Source organism: Haliaeetus leucocephalus, unplaced genomic scaffold (assembly GCF_000737465.1).
Source record: "Haliaeetus leucocephalus isolate CR32 unplaced genomic scaffold, Haliaeetus_leucocephalus-4.0 Scaffold556, whole genome shotgun sequence".
Classification (NCBI taxonomy): Eukaryota; Metazoa; Chordata; class Aves; order Accipitriformes; family Accipitridae; genus Haliaeetus; species Haliaeetus leucocephalus.
The window spans coordinates 4,268,744-4,287,946 of record NW_010972992.1 but is presented as its reverse complement, the minus strand read 5'-3'; the positions used below and the strand labels follow the sequence as shown (position 1 = coordinate 4,287,946).

At 41.4% G+C, this 19,203-nt stretch overlaps 1 protein-coding gene across 1 annotated transcript in view; it reads left to right on the top strand.

Moving 5' to 3' along the window:
- PEX14 (peroxisomal biogenesis factor 14) overlaps window positions 1–18,863 on the top strand; it is a 73,028-nt gene extending 54,165 nt beyond the window's left edge. The window contains exons 5-10 of the mRNA XM_010577526.1: window positions 411–533; window positions 7,415–7,500; window positions 10,071–10,173; window positions 11,418–11,515; window positions 14,721–14,812; window positions 17,007–18,863. Of these exons, the coding sequence (XP_010575828.1) occupies window positions 411–533; window positions 7,415–7,500; window positions 10,071–10,173; window positions 11,418–11,515; window positions 14,721–14,812; window positions 17,007–17,472 (968 nt within the window). The 3' untranslated portion in view covers window positions 17,473–18,863. The remainder of the gene's footprint in view (window positions 1–410; window positions 534–7,414; window positions 7,501–10,070; window positions 10,174–11,417; window positions 11,516–14,720; window positions 14,813–17,006) is intronic.
- Window positions 18,864–19,203: the final 340 nt, after the last annotated feature.

Here is a 19,203-nt window from a genome sequence, read left to right as displayed (position 1 = left end):
TCATGCATTATTGTTAGTTTTTTCCCCTCTTTTTTTTTTTTACACCATTACAGATTAAAATGAGCCACATTTGCAGTTGATGGTATCTTTTTTTCGGGGGAAGAATGGAGAATTGCAATAGAAAGCTACTTCAAAAGCAGCAATAAACTCAAGGATAAATTAAGGAAATTGAATGAGCCACATTTGGAAGCAGCGTTGAGGCTAATATTCTGTCGCTTAAGGTTAAATTGCAACAGAGAAAGAGAGAGGGAGACATTCCAGTGAATCCAAAATTGGGGAGGCATTACTGCTCAAGTCAGTGCCAAAATTCTTTGCAGCTTGAAAGGGTTCTGCCTGGCTTGAGAATTTAATTATGCGTGCATCAAGTGGGTAAAGGTGCTAAACTGATTTCATTTCCTCTGCTCCCCCAGGCCTGACAGATGAAGAAATTGACCTGGCTTTCCAGCAGTCGGGCACAAGCACGGATGAGCCACAGTCCCCAGGTCCTTCTACACAGTCGGTGCCAACTCAGCCCTCTCACCCTGTGGTGTATAGTAAGTAACACTTTGAAAAACATCTGGTCCTGTTGCTTTCTGCAGTGATTTCTGCAGCAATTTCAGAGATTTCTGCGCCAGATCCTAGATTTCAACTAATGCCATACTTTTTGTCAGAATCAGACACCAAATGTTACTTTGAATGCAATTCATAGTTGTTGATGCCTATGACAAGATCATATTACACAAGGAAAATGAGATACAAATTATCATAATCTACAAACAAACATCATACATACTAGCCTATGACACCTCTTGACCTGAAAGTATATAGTCAATACTAATTAGATTCAGCATTTAGTCAACATAGGACTCAGTCTTCCTTTCTAAAACTTAAGGTCATGCTTCCGCTCATCAGTAGGATTTTCTAATATTTAGATCATTAATATGTGATAGAGCTGATACATTCTTGGATACAAGGTGCTGTAAAAGTGCAACACTATTACGTCTTTAGTTATTGCAACAGTGGACTCTGTTTGATAAACTGTTGCACATCATCACAAAGTTTTGTATTTTAGAGGACTTTCTTAACTAGTCAGGCAACCAATCAGTTCATAGAATCATAGAATATCTCGATTTGGAAGGGACCCGTAAGGATCGTGGAGTCCAACTCCCTGCTCCTTGCAGGACTACCTAAAACTAAACCATATGACTGAGCATCATCCAGATATTCCTTGAACTCTGACAGTTAATGCCTTGAACAGTTACTTGAAAGAGGTGTATTTTCAGCATGAACAGCAAGCTAGAATATAATGTCTTCAGGACTTAGTCTGTAACTTCCTGTGTGTGAGTTTAAGGTCTGGTACAATGGACCCCCAGCATAAATGAGTTTTAAGAGTGCTGTCAGGTTACAAATAATAATAAACAGTAAATATGGATCCTTAATTTTAACAAACTTTCTCTCTTCAATCTTAAATAATTTGAGGAGTGACAGCAGAAATTCTGTGTAGACTGTGTGGATGTGATTGTATGATTTTGTGTACAAAATACACTCTCAAAGAATTTTTTAAGTCCCAACATAATCTGTGTAGACTCAAAATTTACATATATATTTGCATTTTAAAACAAACCTCACAAAAAAGTATCTAAGCTCCAAACAATAAAAACCAAAGTACACACCATTAAAAATCCATCAAAAGAAGCTGTTCAGCTCACATGTGTGTCTGGCAGTTTGAAAATCACTTCACTTACCTGCCAAGTATTAAGAATAGAATTTTGATACTGCTTCTAAACAGCTCTAGGTCAGATAATAACCAATGTAACTGTCCACTTAGGGCTCTGTTTATTAGTTTATGGCACAGTTTTGCTATTGCTAGAGACAGTACTAGACTTGTTTTCTGAGTTTTTAAATACTCTGGTTTGGCACAGTTTGGGAATAAAAACATTTGTGATGGTGTTGGGCTCAGAACTGGAATATTTCTGACTGTTGTATTAGGTGTGCTGGTGAACTCCAGGACTGAATTCTGTCTCCTGGGCTAATACCTGTCTGCCATATTTCACAGAAAATGCCAGAAAAGCAAAATATGCTTTCTTGCTGAAGAAACAGTGCCAGATCCCTCTTAGTGCTATCCATTGCTCATTCAGCTAACTCTTATCACAACCCAATATTGGAAGAGTTAATCTTCCCTTCTTTTACAGTGTTCCACTAATAGGAGTAGGGCAGGACAGAAGTATGCAGTTCAAACTGGAAAACATTGTCATCATTGTAAACCCTTGCAGCTTTATCACTATTTGTTTTTTTTACTTTTACTATGTTGGCTTTCCTCAAAGTACCAGCGCCCAATTTCTTCTTACTAGGTAAGAATCTTAACTAACATTTATACATCAAAATGTTCCCAGTAACAGCTCCAAAGAGAAGTCTGACAGTATCATTCTGTAATGCTCAGAAACCAAAGGTAAATAAAAATACCACCAAAGTAAAGCTTTTGTAGGGGTTGTAATTGGAAACTGGTGCTCTAGCTTTGTGATCTGAGTGGTGCTTTTTAAATAATTTGAACCAAAAGCTTTTGCCTGTAAGCCAGTCCTTTTTAGCAACCCCCAAAATCAGGGATATGGTGACAATAGGTTCATTAGGTATTGTTCCTCCCCTCTCTAGCCATTCTTTGTAGACCTTCTATTTAAGCTTAACCTCTAAATGGATGTATAAAAAGAATAAATAGCTAAGTATACATGGTATTCCTGTGACCAAAATACTTGTTTTGATTAGGTGTCATCTGTGCCCTATTCTAGTCCTTGACTGGTGTAGTACCAGTGGTGTTAATGATGGATCCATCTTTGTGTCTTCCTGTTAAGTGCTTTCCATGGTATCAGAACTGCAAAAAGGGTATGTGAATTTCTCTAGAGCTGATGGATGAGACTGTGCAGTGGCTCAGTGCTCTTTCAAGGTGCCTTGTTTGCTGTAGGTTGTTTCATCAGTTGGATGCTAATCCTGTAATGAATATTTCTGAATAGGTCCAAATCTGCTCCAGGACAGTTGTTTCTGTGATAGTTTACTAAGTCAATTTAACTTTCACAGATTTGTCAGGAGTAGTCGTGTACAGAGAAAGACAGATACTACTTTTTCTGTCTATCTCTAATGCTTATCTTCTTAAAGAGTATTCATGACACTAGTGTTGGAATGCTTCAAGGTTTGAAGTTCAAAAGTATATCTAAAGGACTAATGAGATAGGTAGACTGCTGAATCTGTAAGTTGACTCGTTGATGGGAACAACTCATCTTGGAAGAACTTATATTGAAAAAGATTATGAGCTATATTTGCCTTCCCCAAAGACGACATCTGAGTTTCTTGTGAAGCAGCATCTGATCTTCTGGAGTATAGGTCTTGAAGACTGTGAACCGCTTTGTGTTTGATATTTTGGGTTTTTTTTAAGGTTTTTGTGAGTAGTTTTGACACCTCTACACAACATCACAAAACTAGAGAGAAAGAATTACCCCCCACAGAGCAAAAAGGAGAAACAGTTGAGGAGGGTACTGTGCTCTCTCTTAAGAAACCTAATTTCTCTCTGTCCCCCTCCCCACAAGGTGTTGCTACTTCATGCTTAAAAATTACGTTAAATCTGTGAGTTACGAGTACAGAAGTTCAGGATGGCTTCACAACCAACTCAAAAGAGTTTATTCAGCAGTAATAGAGCAAACAGGTGAGTTGGTGATCTTGCCAGCAACTCCAGTGTAAGATGTCCACTCTTGTGAGTCAGAGCAATAAATCCTGTGCACAACTTTTGATTTTACTTGCTTGATCTCCTGCTGTTGTCAACTCAGTCTGTTCTAATTTTTAAAGTTGCAGGAAATAATTCATACCACTTAAACACTTCCCTTTGTACAAATTGAACTGCTAGTATAGGTATTACTTAAAGTTCTAATGTTTTGTTGGAAATAGCTGTTACCTGTGTAAGTACTTTCTTATTCTTGAAGAAGTTAACAAGAAAGCAGCATATTTATAAGCCTTCAGAGTAGCATAGTTTTTGTATGCTGAACTCCTCCTGGGTTTGGTTTAAGAGAAACAATAATAACTTTTGTGAGGAAGAAGCAAGAATTAAGTTTCTAGACACTGTATTTTAGCTCAATACCATCTCTACTATTTCTCCTCCAGTTCTGGAGGAGCAATTCCTTCCCTCCAGTTTGTACTTTTGCCAAGAGGTGTCAAAACTGCTTAAAAAAAAGCTTAAAAAAAGCTTGAATTTGATTAATATAGAGAAACAAGACTTTGCCTGACTGATAATAAAACTGATAAATGACATTTGAATTACTTGTAGCAGTAATTTATTACATAAAATATCTTTTATTTGACATGCGATTAGTTGCTGGAAGCATCACTCAATCTGACTAGTTTAAACATGCTCTAAAATGAACCCCCAGTAAAAAAGCAGGGCTGTCTGCTGTTGGCGTTGTGAAATATACTAATCTAGCAGTGAGGACAAAAATCTGACTTTAAATATTTAAGTGATTAATTGGGTTTATATTTTTTTTTACCTTTCTAACCCCTATAATTACAAGCAAACTCAGGGGATTTTCTAAGCAAGGTGTGCAAAGCTGCATGCTTATCATCCAGGTATTGTCTGTGTTCTTCCCCATGGTATTTACGGTCTCCATTTATGGGGGTTTGTGCAGATTTTACACCTGCTTAAAAATCAGCTCCAGTGACTGTTTTTCTTGCCATTTAGATCTTCCTATCCCACTCCTGTGTCTTCATTATGTGGGAGGCTGTAGAATGCAGAATGTTTTCTCTTACAATTAAAAATGGTAACTAGAATCCAAACTTTTTTTTCCCCAACTCCTTTCCATGGGTTCACTGTTTTCTCTTGGAAAATCACCTCTTCCAGCCTCAGTTTCTACACTTTTAAATGTGGATACTAGTGAGGCTGACCTTACTTGGATGCACAAGGCCTAATTAATTGATGTCAGGAAAGTTAATTCTGAGATGAATGGAGGGGATCTTAAAACCAGTAAGTGTTTACTCTGGAATTGCAATTTACAGTTGCTGCTGTGAAGTTAAATGTACTTACAGAACACGCAGACTTACAGCTGGAGAAAATGTATGTGTCCCTTCCATTTGCCTTTTGAGGGTCTCATATAGAATGGTTTGTTACTTCCCTGGTGCCTAAACTGAAGAGTAACTGGGCTATTAGTGCTTTTTCACTTTCTCTGAATTTTATTCCAGTTTTACAAGTGGGGAAATTGAGGATATGCAAAAAAGTCAGTGTGAGGACTGAGGTTACAACTGAGAAACTTCTAACCTTCTCTCCACCCCACATGTTAGGTTAGAGTATTGCAGAGAAAAAGGGAGATTGAATGTGGATTTTAGGCAGAGCTGTGACATTCTTCATAACATTGTAAAGTTGATGTGGTCAATGCAGAGCCTTTACTGCGTCCCTCCCTCCCTCACTTTTCCTCTCCACCCGCCTCACTTTTTTTTGCCACAAGACAGAATTATTTCACACATCTCTAAAACGAGTAAAATGGCATTTCAGCTTCTTGTCTTTATAGACTCTCTGAACTTTAGGAAAGATCATTCTGGTCCCTTTTCATTAATAATGAAAACCAGGGGGCAATAAAATGTTCTTAGCTCAAGCATTAGAGGAATGGAGGTGGAGATGAGTGAGGTGAAAGGGCAAAGCGGACAGGGTCCTACAGGTGCCTCTGCTTTCTACTCAGAGGTCACCGCAGCTGGGAGGTAGTTATGGACAGCCAGTCAAGGACTGCCCTGGACAGGGCACAGCTGGACCCACACACCCTCTGAGATTAATTAACCCTTTACAATAGGCAGTTCAGCCTGGAACGAGTTGCATTGTCATGGAAAGATATTTTTAGTCAGAAGTTCAGGGCAGAGAACTGGACAACCAAGAGACTTCAGATACCAGAAATGACAGTGAGAACAGAGTAAGGAGGGGAAAGTGGGATGGATGACTGGGGTTTGCAGCAAGATTAGCCAGAAATCATTTTAAATCCTGACATGTACACAGCCAGTTACTGCAGCTTAGCTGACGTGTGTTAACTCATTAAGTTAAAAAGTTATGATAATTTGATCATGTGCCTAAGCTCCAAAACTGCCACTGCAGCAACCCAAAATACTGCTGGTGACACTATTCACCAATTCTGACAGAGCTGCTTTAATTTGTTCAGATTTCTAGCCAGCGGATAATTTGAGGAGCTGTGTCCTAAAATGTAGCAATAATCAATAAGTGCCAGTATTTGAGAGCCAGTGCTTGTCTTAGAGCCTGAGGGCTGGGATTAGGAGTAACTCCTGCAATGAAATGCCTGTAGAAGATCTCAGCAACAGGAAAAATGGCAATAGGTGAGCAAAGCAGAAAGGAGACAAGCTTCCAGCCATTTCAGCCGGTTAAGCCTCCCTGTGAAAGCCTAAATTGAAACTCTGGAGAACAGAATGCGTTTCCGAGATGTTGTAGGTCACATGTAGATTTGGATCTGTCTGTTTGGAGACTGTACACCGGCCTCCACCTCATCAGTTCTGCCCACATCCTGCCACTGAACTTTAGGAAAGATCACTCTGCATCCTCTTTATTATTAAAGAAAACCGGGGGCAGTACAAGATTCGTTAAGGGAACTGCGAGGGAGGTGAAAGGATAAAGCTGGTGGAAAACTACAGGTATCTTCTAATTCTGCTTGAAGGAGCAGAGCATACCATATCTTTGCTTTGCTCTGTGGAATCTCTAAGCTTCTGTGCAGAATTGTGTGTTAAATATTGACTTCTTTACCTCTCTCTGTAGATATTTAATTGCATATTTTCTCTCTGCTGTTTATGTGTGCTTTGGTCCCTATTTGTAATTCAGGCTTGAAAGACACTGGATCCTTCCTTATTGAAATGGTCCCTAATTGCTGACACAGTGTTCATAAGCCCATTTATTGCCCTGATAGATTTATCTTCTTTCTCAAAACACTTCCTTCTTTCTTTTTTTCTGCACTCTTCTGGGTCTCTGGCTCTGTCCCCATTTTCAAAAATTATGGTAGTGGAAAACAGTTGGTATTCAAGTAATGAGTTAACCTTAGCTAGTACTAACACCACAGACAGTTATCTGGGGAAAGTGCAGTAGGGTTCAGCATGCCTTCTGCAAGGAAAGAGTAAAGCAAACCAGCTTGATGGAACTTTTTTAATTGCTGCTGTGATTTGTCTCCCTTTGACACTTTGTGCAAGGCCAGTGTCAATGCTAGAGGTCTGGAGAGATGTTTTAATGTCCTAGGGCCAGAAGCCTGCATACTGTACCTGAGGGAGTACCAGCATCTTAATGCCCCCTGCTCAGTAAATCTATGCCTGCTAAGAAACAGCAGAACTGGTATTATTCATTGCTCTTTTCTATGATAAAATGGGTGTATGAAAATGTTGTCATCTGTAGTTCTGACTATGATTTCTTGATTTTGACCTTTAGGTCCACCTGGCTCCAGATGGCGAGATTATGGGGCTTTGGCTATCATAATGGCAGGAATTGCCTTTGGATTCCACCAGCTCTACAAGGTAATATCTCCCTCGCTACTCTTACACTGTACTCTGAGAGAACAATGTTATGCTACTTGTGTCCAAATGATCATGTTGGTTTCAAGTTGGTGAAGCATCTCTGCTCTTACTGGCACTGCCATTGGTGTATTTGAGTAATGTAGACACTTAACATGAAAATGCAGAGTCAAAAAGAGGCAAGCAAACAAAACTAGTTTTTAGCAGTGGATCTCAAACTGCTAGAAACAAGGTCATTTTCATCGCATATATGTATTTTGGAATTTTTTAAGTTGGGGAAACTAAGCACAGTTCAGTAAAGGGATTCTCCCAGCATTGGCCAGCTGACATTACTGTCATAGCCCCAGTCTAATGATTTGTCCATTTTTTTCTCCTGCACAAGAATCTTCTTTAACCAATCAGAATGTTGAAAAGAAGGTGCTAATTTCCAGATCTGCCATACATCCTGTAGTTCTAATCTAATGTGCTTAGAACAAGTTAGAGCAAGTGTGTGTCTGCTTGTGTACTGTAGAGACAGCAGCCCCTTCTTATTTCTTGTTCAATGTTTCTCCAGTTGAATATACTCTTTCACTCTGGATTTGCTTTCCAGCAGTGTGGTAAGTGACATTAGATAATGTCTTTGGTAAAGAATCATATTCTGTGGCTACATAAAAAGACATAAGTGGTTCAGGTCAACACAGCAGAGTGTAATGAGCTTTGGTCCAGTAGAAGTTGTGCTTTATTTTTGAAAAAGGGACAGAGATGAAGATTTAATGAGAGGTTGATGGTTTTCATGTTTGTTCTTTCATTAACAATTACTGCCTTGTTTAGTAAAATCTATTTCACAAATCAAAGTGTTGGCCTTCTGGTTTAAAACTACTTCTCTTGTCCTATCATATCATTAATTTTCTGGGTCTCAGGCTAAGAGAGAGAGGCCAGATGAAGCAACATGTTCCATCTCTGCAAGTAAAGTTACATGACTTAAGAGAATGGCTTTTTATTGAGATATGTCGTCCCTATGTTTTTACATTAAAGTAGTGATGCCAACCTTACTGATCTTTTCATTCTTGCAAAGAATGGTGGAGCTCTAAGTGTCCAGAGGGGTGTTAAGACAACAGCTGCTGGGCCTTGCAGACCTGAACATATTGCTGTTACTAAATGACACGTATCTAAAACATATTGATGATTTTACAGATTTTTTTTTTGGCATAATATCACTCATGCTGTTAATATATCCTAGTGCTGTATTCTTTGTTTACAGTTCTTGCTCTGCTGTCTATCCAAACCTCATGAGGCATATTGTGTGCCTAGCAGAGACCCATATTCTTTTATAGGAGTAAGACATCTTTGGAAACAGTTGATAAATTCCTTCTGCCCTTCATGGGATTTTGAGGGAGTTTGCAAATAGTGATTTTTATATGAAAGATAGGATGCCTGGATACAACATAGTTGCCCACGTGCGTTCTGTGAAAATTAAGAGAGAGCTGTTCGTGAAAGTCATCAAAAGCTTTTTGCTTTTCAGAATGTCTGACTGTAAACATGTATGTGTACATGTGCTTTGTGCGGGTAAGGGCTGTGTACAGCGACACTGAAATCTTAAACTGGTGCTATTAAGTGTAAAAGAAGGCTGTCCCACACATGTCAGTTTGGATAATCAGCTCTGCCTCAGAAGCCATCCTGTATGTATGCCTCTGCAGTGGGTGTACATGGATCAAAAGGCAGGATGAAAAAGAATTGATAGGCACTATCAGGACTATTTCCACATCCTAGACCATCCTTCTCTCACATTTTTTTCACCTGCCATGTTGTGCTTGGATATGCCCTTGTTAAAGTGCATATTCAGTTCATAGGAGCAGTGCTGCAGAAGGACCCATGGTAGTTAGAGTTGTGACCTATTAGATGCAGTCCATCCTCTGCAAGGGCAGAATGAGGTAGATCTCATGGCTGTGTACAGTGTCACTGAACTGCCTCCCATCCTGTACTAGCTTGGTTCTCACTTCCTTTAGCCCTGGATCTTTAGTTCTCTCCTACTGTTGTTAACTGCTCCATTTCCTTTCTCTATTCCCCGTGCTCCAGATCCCTGCTTTTCCCCTCTGTGACTCGTAACCCTTCCCCTGCCAAGTTTCAAAAGTTTTTATAATACCTTTCATTCCCTGGCTTGTGCTTCCTCTGGCCTTTCCTGGGCCTTTCTTCTCTTCTTCCCACTTTGGCATTTCTTGCCTTGTGGATGTAGCTCAGGTGTTGTGACACATCAGTGTGTTCATATTTGAGAGCATAAGATCTGAAATTGTACTCTGTATGTGACGGACGTTTCTCTGGACTGAGAGCTGTACCAGGAAACCTTAAATGGAGTTAGGAACTGTTTTTTAGCACCTCCGAAAATCTAACCGCAGAACTCATATCTTCTCTTCTGCAACTTCAACACCTGCTGTAGAGGGAATTTCTTTTCTCAGCCAGGTGTGTGGATAAATGATCACTGGCTCTGTGATAAAGGCTAAGGTTTGGGGTGTGGGCTTCAAGGATGTTTCAAGGTAGATTAGGAAGACCACTTTGCATATGCCTATTTCCTAAAAAAGTTTCTGTACTCCATGCAGAAATACCTGCTTCCTCTCATCATGGGAGGCAAAGAAGACAGGAAACAACTTCAGAGGATTGAGTCAAACATTTCTGAGATGAGTGGCAGTGTGACACAGACAGGTAAAGATTAATGACTCCATCAATTCACCCCTCAAAGCCTTTCTCCCTGTATCCTCCATTCTGCCAAGACTCCCACCCTTTTCTTTCCCTCCATCTCCACTTTATGTGGTGACTTCATTTATCTGCTCTGAGAATCTGTTCACATTTGCAAATGAAGCCGCCGTCATTTCGGTTTAATTTGAAATTGCTTGTTTACTGTCGGCGCGGCCTCAATTAATTATGTTTTTACGGAAAGGCTCCCAACCTCAGAATATTAATAAGGGGAATAAAATGACAGCCTTTCGGAGGGCTGTAAAGTTCATTTTTAATTTCTGCTTCTCTGATGTTTTCAGGGGCTTTTTTTTTTGTGTTTTCCCCCCACCTTCCATCTGAAAATCCGAGGAAGGGTCAGGAGAGTCTGTAATTACTGTGCCTCCCTGACCTTAACCACCTTCTCTGTTATTGACTCTATAGGGTGTCTGTTCATTACCCGATGCCCTAATGATGGTCTGGATTAGCTGTTACCTGTCACACCAATAGAGGTTTTAATTTTATTTTATTTTATCAGCTTGTTTACTGCCTGGAATCTTTGGATAAAGTACCAAAGTAGAAAAAGTTCTCCTACAGCTGGAGTCCAGCAGAAGTTCTTCAGTGTTTGCTGGGGGAATACAGGGCGTTCACCTGAAATAAAAGGGGAAAAGTGCAAAGTATATTCAGTTGGTGGGATGGAAAAAAGTATGATTTTCAGCAGTAAGTTTGTTAAAGATGTTGGGGTTGAAGGAGCCGGTGGGTTGAGAGTGGGAGGATGCTAATTACACTTTTTAGTGGAGGGTGAGAAGAAAAGCGTCTTTCATTTCTCATGATACCTTAAGGTCAATCCTGAGACCAGCCTCTTCCCAGATTGGAGCTAGCCCCAGTGTTTGCCTGCGTGAGGCCCAAGATAGATAAATGATACAAACATTGTGTAAGTTCAGGGAGATGTACAAATCATAAACCAATATAATTAGAAGGGAGAGGTTTTGGACGGATATACTCATACTATACAATGGGAAGATAAACTAGAAATACTGGAGGTTAGATGCAGTGCAGGTAGATTACCCGTACTGCAGATAAATCATATGGATTAAAGTGAGCAGGCGGGCATAGATAAATTAAATATAGTAGGAATAGAGGCATCTTTGTAGCTAGACAGCAGGAAGGACGTGTGTGAGTGCATATATGTGCATGTGTCTCAGTTTAATGCTCTCCTGCTTTTTCCCTCATAGTGACTCAGTTACAGACAACTTTAGCAGCTGTCCAGGAACTGCTGATCCAGCAACAACAGAAAATCCAGGAGCTCACCCAAGAACTGGCTGCTTCTAAGGTATCCACTTCCAACTCTTTACGTTTACAACATCACCATCTTCTTTGGAACATGCATGGCTTCTTTTGTGGGCACATGGAAAGCACCTTATTAGGTTCACAATCCAGCCTTCAGCTCTGTCATATCCCCAGACAGTTTCTCTGCATCTGACTTCTGCATAGGTGGTCTGTTTAAAGCACTGGATGTTAACTGGGTACTCAGTGAAATATATCTAACTTCTGAGAGGGCTTTGCTATCTAGCTTTGTACGCAGCCTGTGTGTCTGAGACCTCAGACCTGTTCTCAGCTCTGTATCTTCTGCATTGCATTTGAGATGAAATAATTGTGCTGTTTAGTCCACTGACCAAAAGAGGTAAAGGCCAGTTGTGCAGAGGTTTTATTTGTGTGCAATATGTAATTTTACATGTTTAAATTTCTCCTGTACCCTTGTACATCGTCAAAACAATTGCTTAATCCTGTTCAGCCAAGCACACACACGAAGTACTGTATTTAAGTCACCTTTTCGGATACCAGGCCAGGTAATGACCAAACATTCTTACTGTTTGGTTTCTTGTTTCAATGATTTTGGTCATCTCAGTGTAACAGGTGGCCCCACATTAGTAACACACAGTGGCCCATTCCCCTTGACTGCTGACTTGACCCTGGCAATAAAACCATCAGTTCTGACTAGTTTGTGTTGTTACGTGTGTAACTACAAGTAACCACTTCTAACCAAAATTGATTTTCTTTCTGGCAATGAGAATAGTGCTCTTCATCTCCAAAGTACTTTGCAGCCATTGGCCTAAGCATTCTATTAGCCAGTAAGTGTTGGTTACATGTGAGGTGGGATGGATTTGAACCAGTCACATAGAGATGAAGTCTTCCTCTCACTCACAAACTTGTCATTATGCAGGGCCCAGTCGTCTTGCAGTATTCTCTGCACAGGGTGAGATTTTTTCTTTTTGCTGTGAAATCCCTTAGACAATGCTTACAGTCTTTTACCTATAGCATGAACAGCTGTCTTCTCCCCTTACCTGTACTTTAATCTCATACAAACCTTTTGATGGTGTGTAACTGGTGGGCCACAGCTGACTATGTGGTGTGCACACTGTACAGTAGGAATCCCTCAGTGGCACAGCTGTAAACCCAACCATGAAAGCCAGTTTATGGTCACAACACTCTACTTCAATTTTCCTTGGGAACTGTGGCCTGTCAGTGGCCTGGAGCCAGTCCGGAAATTGGAAAACTGTTTTCAGGTCTTAAGTGTTAAGATTAAGACCACATGTTGAGCTTTAAGAAGGAAAAAGGGCATAAGACTCTTGGTGGTTTAGAGAGTCTTGAAGAAGTTTTTCCTCCCCCCCTCTCTACCCCCTGCACTGAAATGGTAGCACACATTGTTATGATATCTAAACCTCATGTGTACAAAGAAAAACTTGGGCAACCCCACAAACCAAAGAATAAAAGCTGTGTTTTCTCAGCTGTAATGTAAGTTTTTATATCTGCTTTTCAAACTCCTACTGGCATGCTGTAAAAAATTAAAAAGAGGGACTTTAAGTAATTAAAAAACGTACATAAAAATTCAAGGCTTGAATTTTCTACAACTGTTTTTTAAAGAGACTGGCTAAAAAGCCCCAGATGTCAGATTTTATTTCTAAATCCTAGGCATCTGGCACCATATGTGTTTTGGAAATTTGAGTCCTTTGCAGGCCAGTGAGTGGAAATCACTCCCTTGTTAATGTGCTGCTGTAGCTTTCAAGGTCTTGGAAAGCCAGAACAGTGGCTCCTGGATTCTTGCTGTCTGAGGGCTGGGAGTGTGAATCCCAAGGGAACGCATCTGTGTATATCACAGCTCCTACAGACTGAGCCTCTCCCAGCTCACTGGGTTCACAGCCCAGAAGTCACTGTGAGGAGTGCTGGCTGTGAAGGTGTTCAGGGTTACTCAGCACTAACTGGAGTCTGTTTAAAGAATAAGTAGGAACAACCAGTTCTGGCTACATCTAGTAGGAACTGCCGAGGAGGGGGTTTGTGTTATTCCAGTCCTGGATTGCTTTGTCAGGGGATTTATTAGGAGTATCTCTGGAGTGATGCTCACAAATGGGTTCATTCCTAATGGCTTTTAGCAGAAATTACTATGGGAAGTGCTAGACATGAGTATTCTTTGGTCCCATACTCAGCCCATCGCTACACGAATTGCTAGAATGATAGAATGGGGTAACCACAGGCCATGATCTGTCTTTCAGAATGTTCCTCCTATTTCTCAAGTTCCCAAAAGGGTTAAAAGGAAGAGTGCCAAAAGTAGTATCTGCAGCATGTTCTCCTCAGTTGTTACCAATTCTGATGCAGTGCTGATGGCAGCTGTACCAGGCTTCCATGAGTTACTTATCATTTTTCCCCACCAAACTGCATTCATTGCCTTGAAATATCCAAAAGACAGTGCCTAGTCCAGCTCCTTCCTGGAGATGCAATTTGGTAACTCAAGCATAGCTCTAATTCTTCAGATCTAGTAGTGAAAATTTTTGCAACTTTCAAGCATCAATTTATCAGCCCACCTCTAAACACCACAGAGTGCAGATAAGAAATTCTTTATTTCATGATTTAGGAGAAATGAACAAATAATTTTAAAATAGTTGTTAATGTATAATATTTGAATCTGTTGCCTCAACTAAGTGCAGTCACAGGGAAGAGCAAAGGACCTGATTCAGTGCAACTCCCACTGCCTTTCAGGATCCTAGTTCTAGTTCTCTAGAAGTCATTCATTAGGTCAGCGTCACATGATTCAGTTTTCCGCTTTTGTGTATTGTTCTGTGCCTGATATGTTGGTGGAAAACATCCTATGTAGACCTAGTTTTGTCTGAATTCTCACAAGTGCTGGTGGCCTCCTAATCAAAAAAGAAAGATCCCCTTGAGATGCTTCAGCAATGGTTGTGCATGGTATGTTGGAGACAAGATGAATTAGTCCCCCAAACAGAAAGCAAATACTTGAATAGTCTTAGCACCTTGAGTCAATTATTATTTCTGATCATCATGGGGATCCATTCAGGTCCTTCTTTATTGTGCAAGTTGTTTTGCTCAGATCTGAGAGATTTTAAATGAGCTTATGTATGTTATCCCCAGGGCTCAAGATTCCCAGATGGGAGGAGAGGGAGGATAACATAGAAAAAAGTGACATTTGTGAACTATCTCCCAGTTCATACTTTGATCTTTATGTCGTCTTTTTCATGTTCTAGGCCACAACTTCCACCAACTGGATTCTGGAGTCGCAGAATATTAATGAATTGAAATCTGAGATCTACTCATTAAAAGGACTTCTCCTGAACCGGTATGGGTGGAATATGTGAGCAGATTATTGTGTGGGGAAAGGGTTGCTTTCTGGGATCCTCTCAATCATGGAGAGGAAAGGCATTACCAACAGGAACTGACTCTGTATCCTGTTATTGCTATTTTAATAATACCACTTTGCACTCCACTATCACTTTCTATTTGCAGGTCTCAAAATGCTTTTCAAACTTGCCTTAAATCACAGAGCGCCTTGGGTGATTAATAAGATTTTTCCTTTTTGTTTATGATCGAGGAATTCTCTGCCATTCGCCACAGGATCTGCACCTGCATTCTGTTACAGAGAGAGTCACTTCTGGATACAGTTCAGCTGACCTGTTCATGGTTAGGGCATAACCAGGATGAAAAGAATCGCACTTCAGCAGAGCCTGTTTCTCTCGATTAGCTAGCTCAGGTACAGACATCTTATAATGTAGTAGATGTCTGAAATGAGGTGATATAAATCCCAGCCTGTGGGACAGTCATAAGAACAAGGATCAGATCTCAGTTCTTGAAGAAATTCTTTTTTACCAAGTACATTACTTAAGAATTTATCTAGCTTTTCAGCTATTGATCCTTTCCCTCTAGTGTGACTCCCTTGCCTCCTTCTACATGTAACGAAGTCTTCTCAAGCCATCTGTTTCCTAAGAGATGGACTTCAAAGATCAGTCTAAGATTGGACTAGACATGTTCTGGATCTCAGCAAGTGGGCTTTTCAAAAGTCTGAAAAGTGTATTGTCTTTAGTATCCTTTTAAATTCTTGCTATACCTCCCATTCCTCCCAGGAGTCACAGTAGAAAGCTTTGGAGGCTTGAGGACACATATTAAGTTACTGTCTGTTAAGTTGGGTCATACTAGCATCACTGCTGGGGAGAGAGCATTACTTAGTGACACCTCTTCAGCAATGGGAAAGTTGCAGCTGGGGGATAAGTGCTTTTTGGAAAAAAGAAAACTTTGGGGGGGTTGTTTTTTAACAAAAAGGCAAATGTTTCTGCAGTGAGGAGGCAGCAGCAACACCGGAGCCAAAAAAGTCTCCAGATTGAATTTGTTGATTGCATTATTATACTGGTTGAATAATGCAGACATTAGCATATTGCACTCACAGGAAATGGAGGTTAGATCAGCAGAGTTCTTCGATGGCTGGTGGTGGCAGCAGGAGGAGGGAGGTGAGATCAACTACTGCTCCCAGTTCAGTCTAAGAAAATGTAATCTGCTGTGTTCGAGCACTCACTGTAGGAAGGCAGCCAGCTTTCATCTGCTCTGGTCTTGTCTGTGGCACTAGCCAGCTCACCTGAGGGGCACGAGGACTCCCTGTCACAGCATCCTTTTCAGAGCTTGATCTGCTACCTCTTCATACTCCCAATCTTCATGTACACAAAGCAAGGATGCATGGGGAGTACTAGATCAGACAGGCTTTTTTGCTTTGCTCTTCATGATAGATGACTTTCTGAGGGCACCACTGCTCCCCACTGCACTTATATTTGTCCTGTTTGGCACTTGGATTCTCCTATTAGGGCTGGGCATTAGCCTGCTACTATCAAATCCTTAAAGCCCACCTGGAAAGGACTCGAGGACAGAGCAGCCAGCTTTCTCAGCTGGTGCAAGCTAGCTTGACTCCATTCAAGTCAGAGACGCTGAACCAGTTTGCGGCAGCCAGGATCTGGCCCAAACATGTGAAGTGCATGCTGGGACTAGGAGATAGGCTCTGGGTTGTAATGAGCCAGAATGCAATAGCTGTGTATCACAGTGGAGGCGAGAGCCAGGTGGTGAAATTCCTTGGCTCAGGCACAAGGACCTGGTGTGTCTGACTTCTTACTCCAATGGGAATTTTCTTTACCAATTAATTAGTGATTGTTTTATAAAGGGACACCCATGTCTTTCCACAGGCAGCATTCCTGAGTGCTAGCTTACTCTCTGAAATTGGCCAAACCAGATCGTTTTAGTACTTCAGATTGCCCAGCTGTGATATTTTCCCTGTATGCAGGCTTGATTACAGGGTGCTTGTAAAGCACTTTGAGATTCTGGCTGAAGAAGTGAAGTGGCCTTGGTTTTGTTCATTTATGGCAAAGACTTGTGGTTTCAGTCCTGCTTTACATGACTTCCCCAGTGCACATACCATTCTCTCTAATGATAACCCCTCAGTTTTTTTAATAAAAGCCCCTTTCTCTCCTTTTCTTCCCCTCTTCCCCTCCCCCAAGGAGGCAGTTCCCTCCCTCCCCTTCAGCACCTAAGATCCCGTCATGGCAGATCCCAGTGAAGCCAAGCTCACCCTCCAACCCTGTTGTTGCCAACCATAATAGCAGCAGTGACATCTCACCTGTCAGCAACGAGTCTACCACCTCATCACCAGTCAAGGAGAACCACAGCCCTGAGGGTTCGAAGGTCAGCTGCCATCTGCTGAGCACGGAGGAGGGCAACAAGGCAGTGATTGACGTCAAGAGCCAAGTGCGGATGGAGGTGCAGGGTGAGGAGGAGAAAAGGGAAACGAAAAGGAATGAAGAGGAGGAAGAGGACGATGAGGATGATGACGTTAGCCATGTAGATGAGGAGGAATGTCTGGGTGTCCAGACTGAGGACCGGCGAGGAGGGGATGGTCAGATTAATGAGCAAGTGGAAAAGCTACGAAGACCTGAGGGAGCCAGCAATGAGAATGAGATTGACTAAGGCACCCTGGCTTCTGCTGCTGCTGCTGCTGCTGTACATCTTCCCTAGCCTCCTGCACTGTCCCTGGCGCCTCTCCCATTTTGTGGAGAGAAGTGCCACCATCCTGTCCAGTGATTCTCCCATGATTGACCTTCAGCAGGGTCATGATTGCCCAGTGAACAAGGTGGGCCCTGTTTCACCACAGGGCTTTGCAGTGTTGCAGTGGCTTCTTCTCCCCTCCCAGACCCACCTTCTCCCCCTGAGCTGGGGCCACTGCCTAGGCTGGAAGACCAATCGCCTTACCATGCACCACAGCTACAGAATAAGTCCTTTTACAAAAACACCATCTCTCCTGAAACAGTCAGCCTCTTTGCTGCATCCTAGAGTCCCTTCTATCCGATTTCAGAAACCAATCTGCCCTGAGCTCTTTGATTTCACAAGCCTTTAATCCCCACATAAGGCCCAAACCAGTTCTCTGTTTCCCAAAATAACCCTCTGTTTTATTTCTCAAACTACTTGATATTCTGTTGCCAAAAAAAGAACGTTTTAACCCTGAATTCCTCACCAAATCTTAGCCTTGGCTCTTCCAAGCCTTATGTCAAGCCTCCAATTCCTGAAACTACCTAGCATCTAAAAACACTAAATTTCTGTGGGGTCCAAAGAACACTATTTCCACCCCACATGCTTAAACTCATTAAAGTGGTCTCATGCTAGGGACCAAGTCCAGGTTTCATGGCCACAGTAAAATCCATGAGAACAGGTGGCTTTGTTATCGATTGGTCCCCAGTAAAGGAAGGCTTTAAAAGAAGTTGACTCCACTCATCCCAATTATTACCCTTCCTCCTCCAAAGACAAGGAGCTCACATCAGTTTTTGACATCTTACATTTTATTTATAGCTACCCTGAATGAGTGAATGAATGAGTTGGTATCAGATGTTGAAATAGTTGGTTAATTCTGAATCTTTGCAATGGTTTTTAGCCTGTGTTTCTCCCTAAAAGAGGAGAAAATCCATCTTAAATGATCAGCTGAGACCTGTACCTACCCAGTGACAGGCACCTGCTTCAGCGAAGCAGTCTTTACAGAGGAGAGAACAGTTCCAGCTCTGAGGTTAACCACTGGCCCTTCTTACCCAGTCCAGCCTTTTTTTTGCCCCATTGGGGCTATACACAAATAAACAGTGAATTTTGAAACCTCTCATTTGCAGCATTGTGTTCTCAGCTGGTAAAATGGTGGTGTCCAATTATATTATTCACTGCATCAGAGTCTCTTAGCAGAGCAATTCTTGTAACAACTGAGTCTCACTGTCCTCACCAAGCAAGTGTGCTCGTCTGTGTGATCATGTATAGATTTCAAATATAAAATACGATTGTATATAATTGTAATAAATATGAGTTACCACTATTTAACACCAGGCTATTACTGGATTACTGTGGCTCTTATTTTGGGGAGAAATATGCATGCAGGGTGGTAAAGGGAGGGAAGAGGGACTATTACAGAAATTCAGTCCTTATAAAATGTTTTCTGAAGGACATTTATGGTTGATTTTTCTGCCTGCTCCAATACTAGGTTATACCAGCAGGAGGCAGTGTAGAGAACGGTGTAAGTGCAATGTAAGGTACAATATAAATAGCTCCAACAATACTGTGATGCTAGGTTGCCTCCGATGTTGCAGAGGGTGAGATGGATGCATCATCAAGTGAGTAAAAAGCAGCTATTCCAGTTCCTTTCCTCCCAGCAGGAGGCTCTGCAGG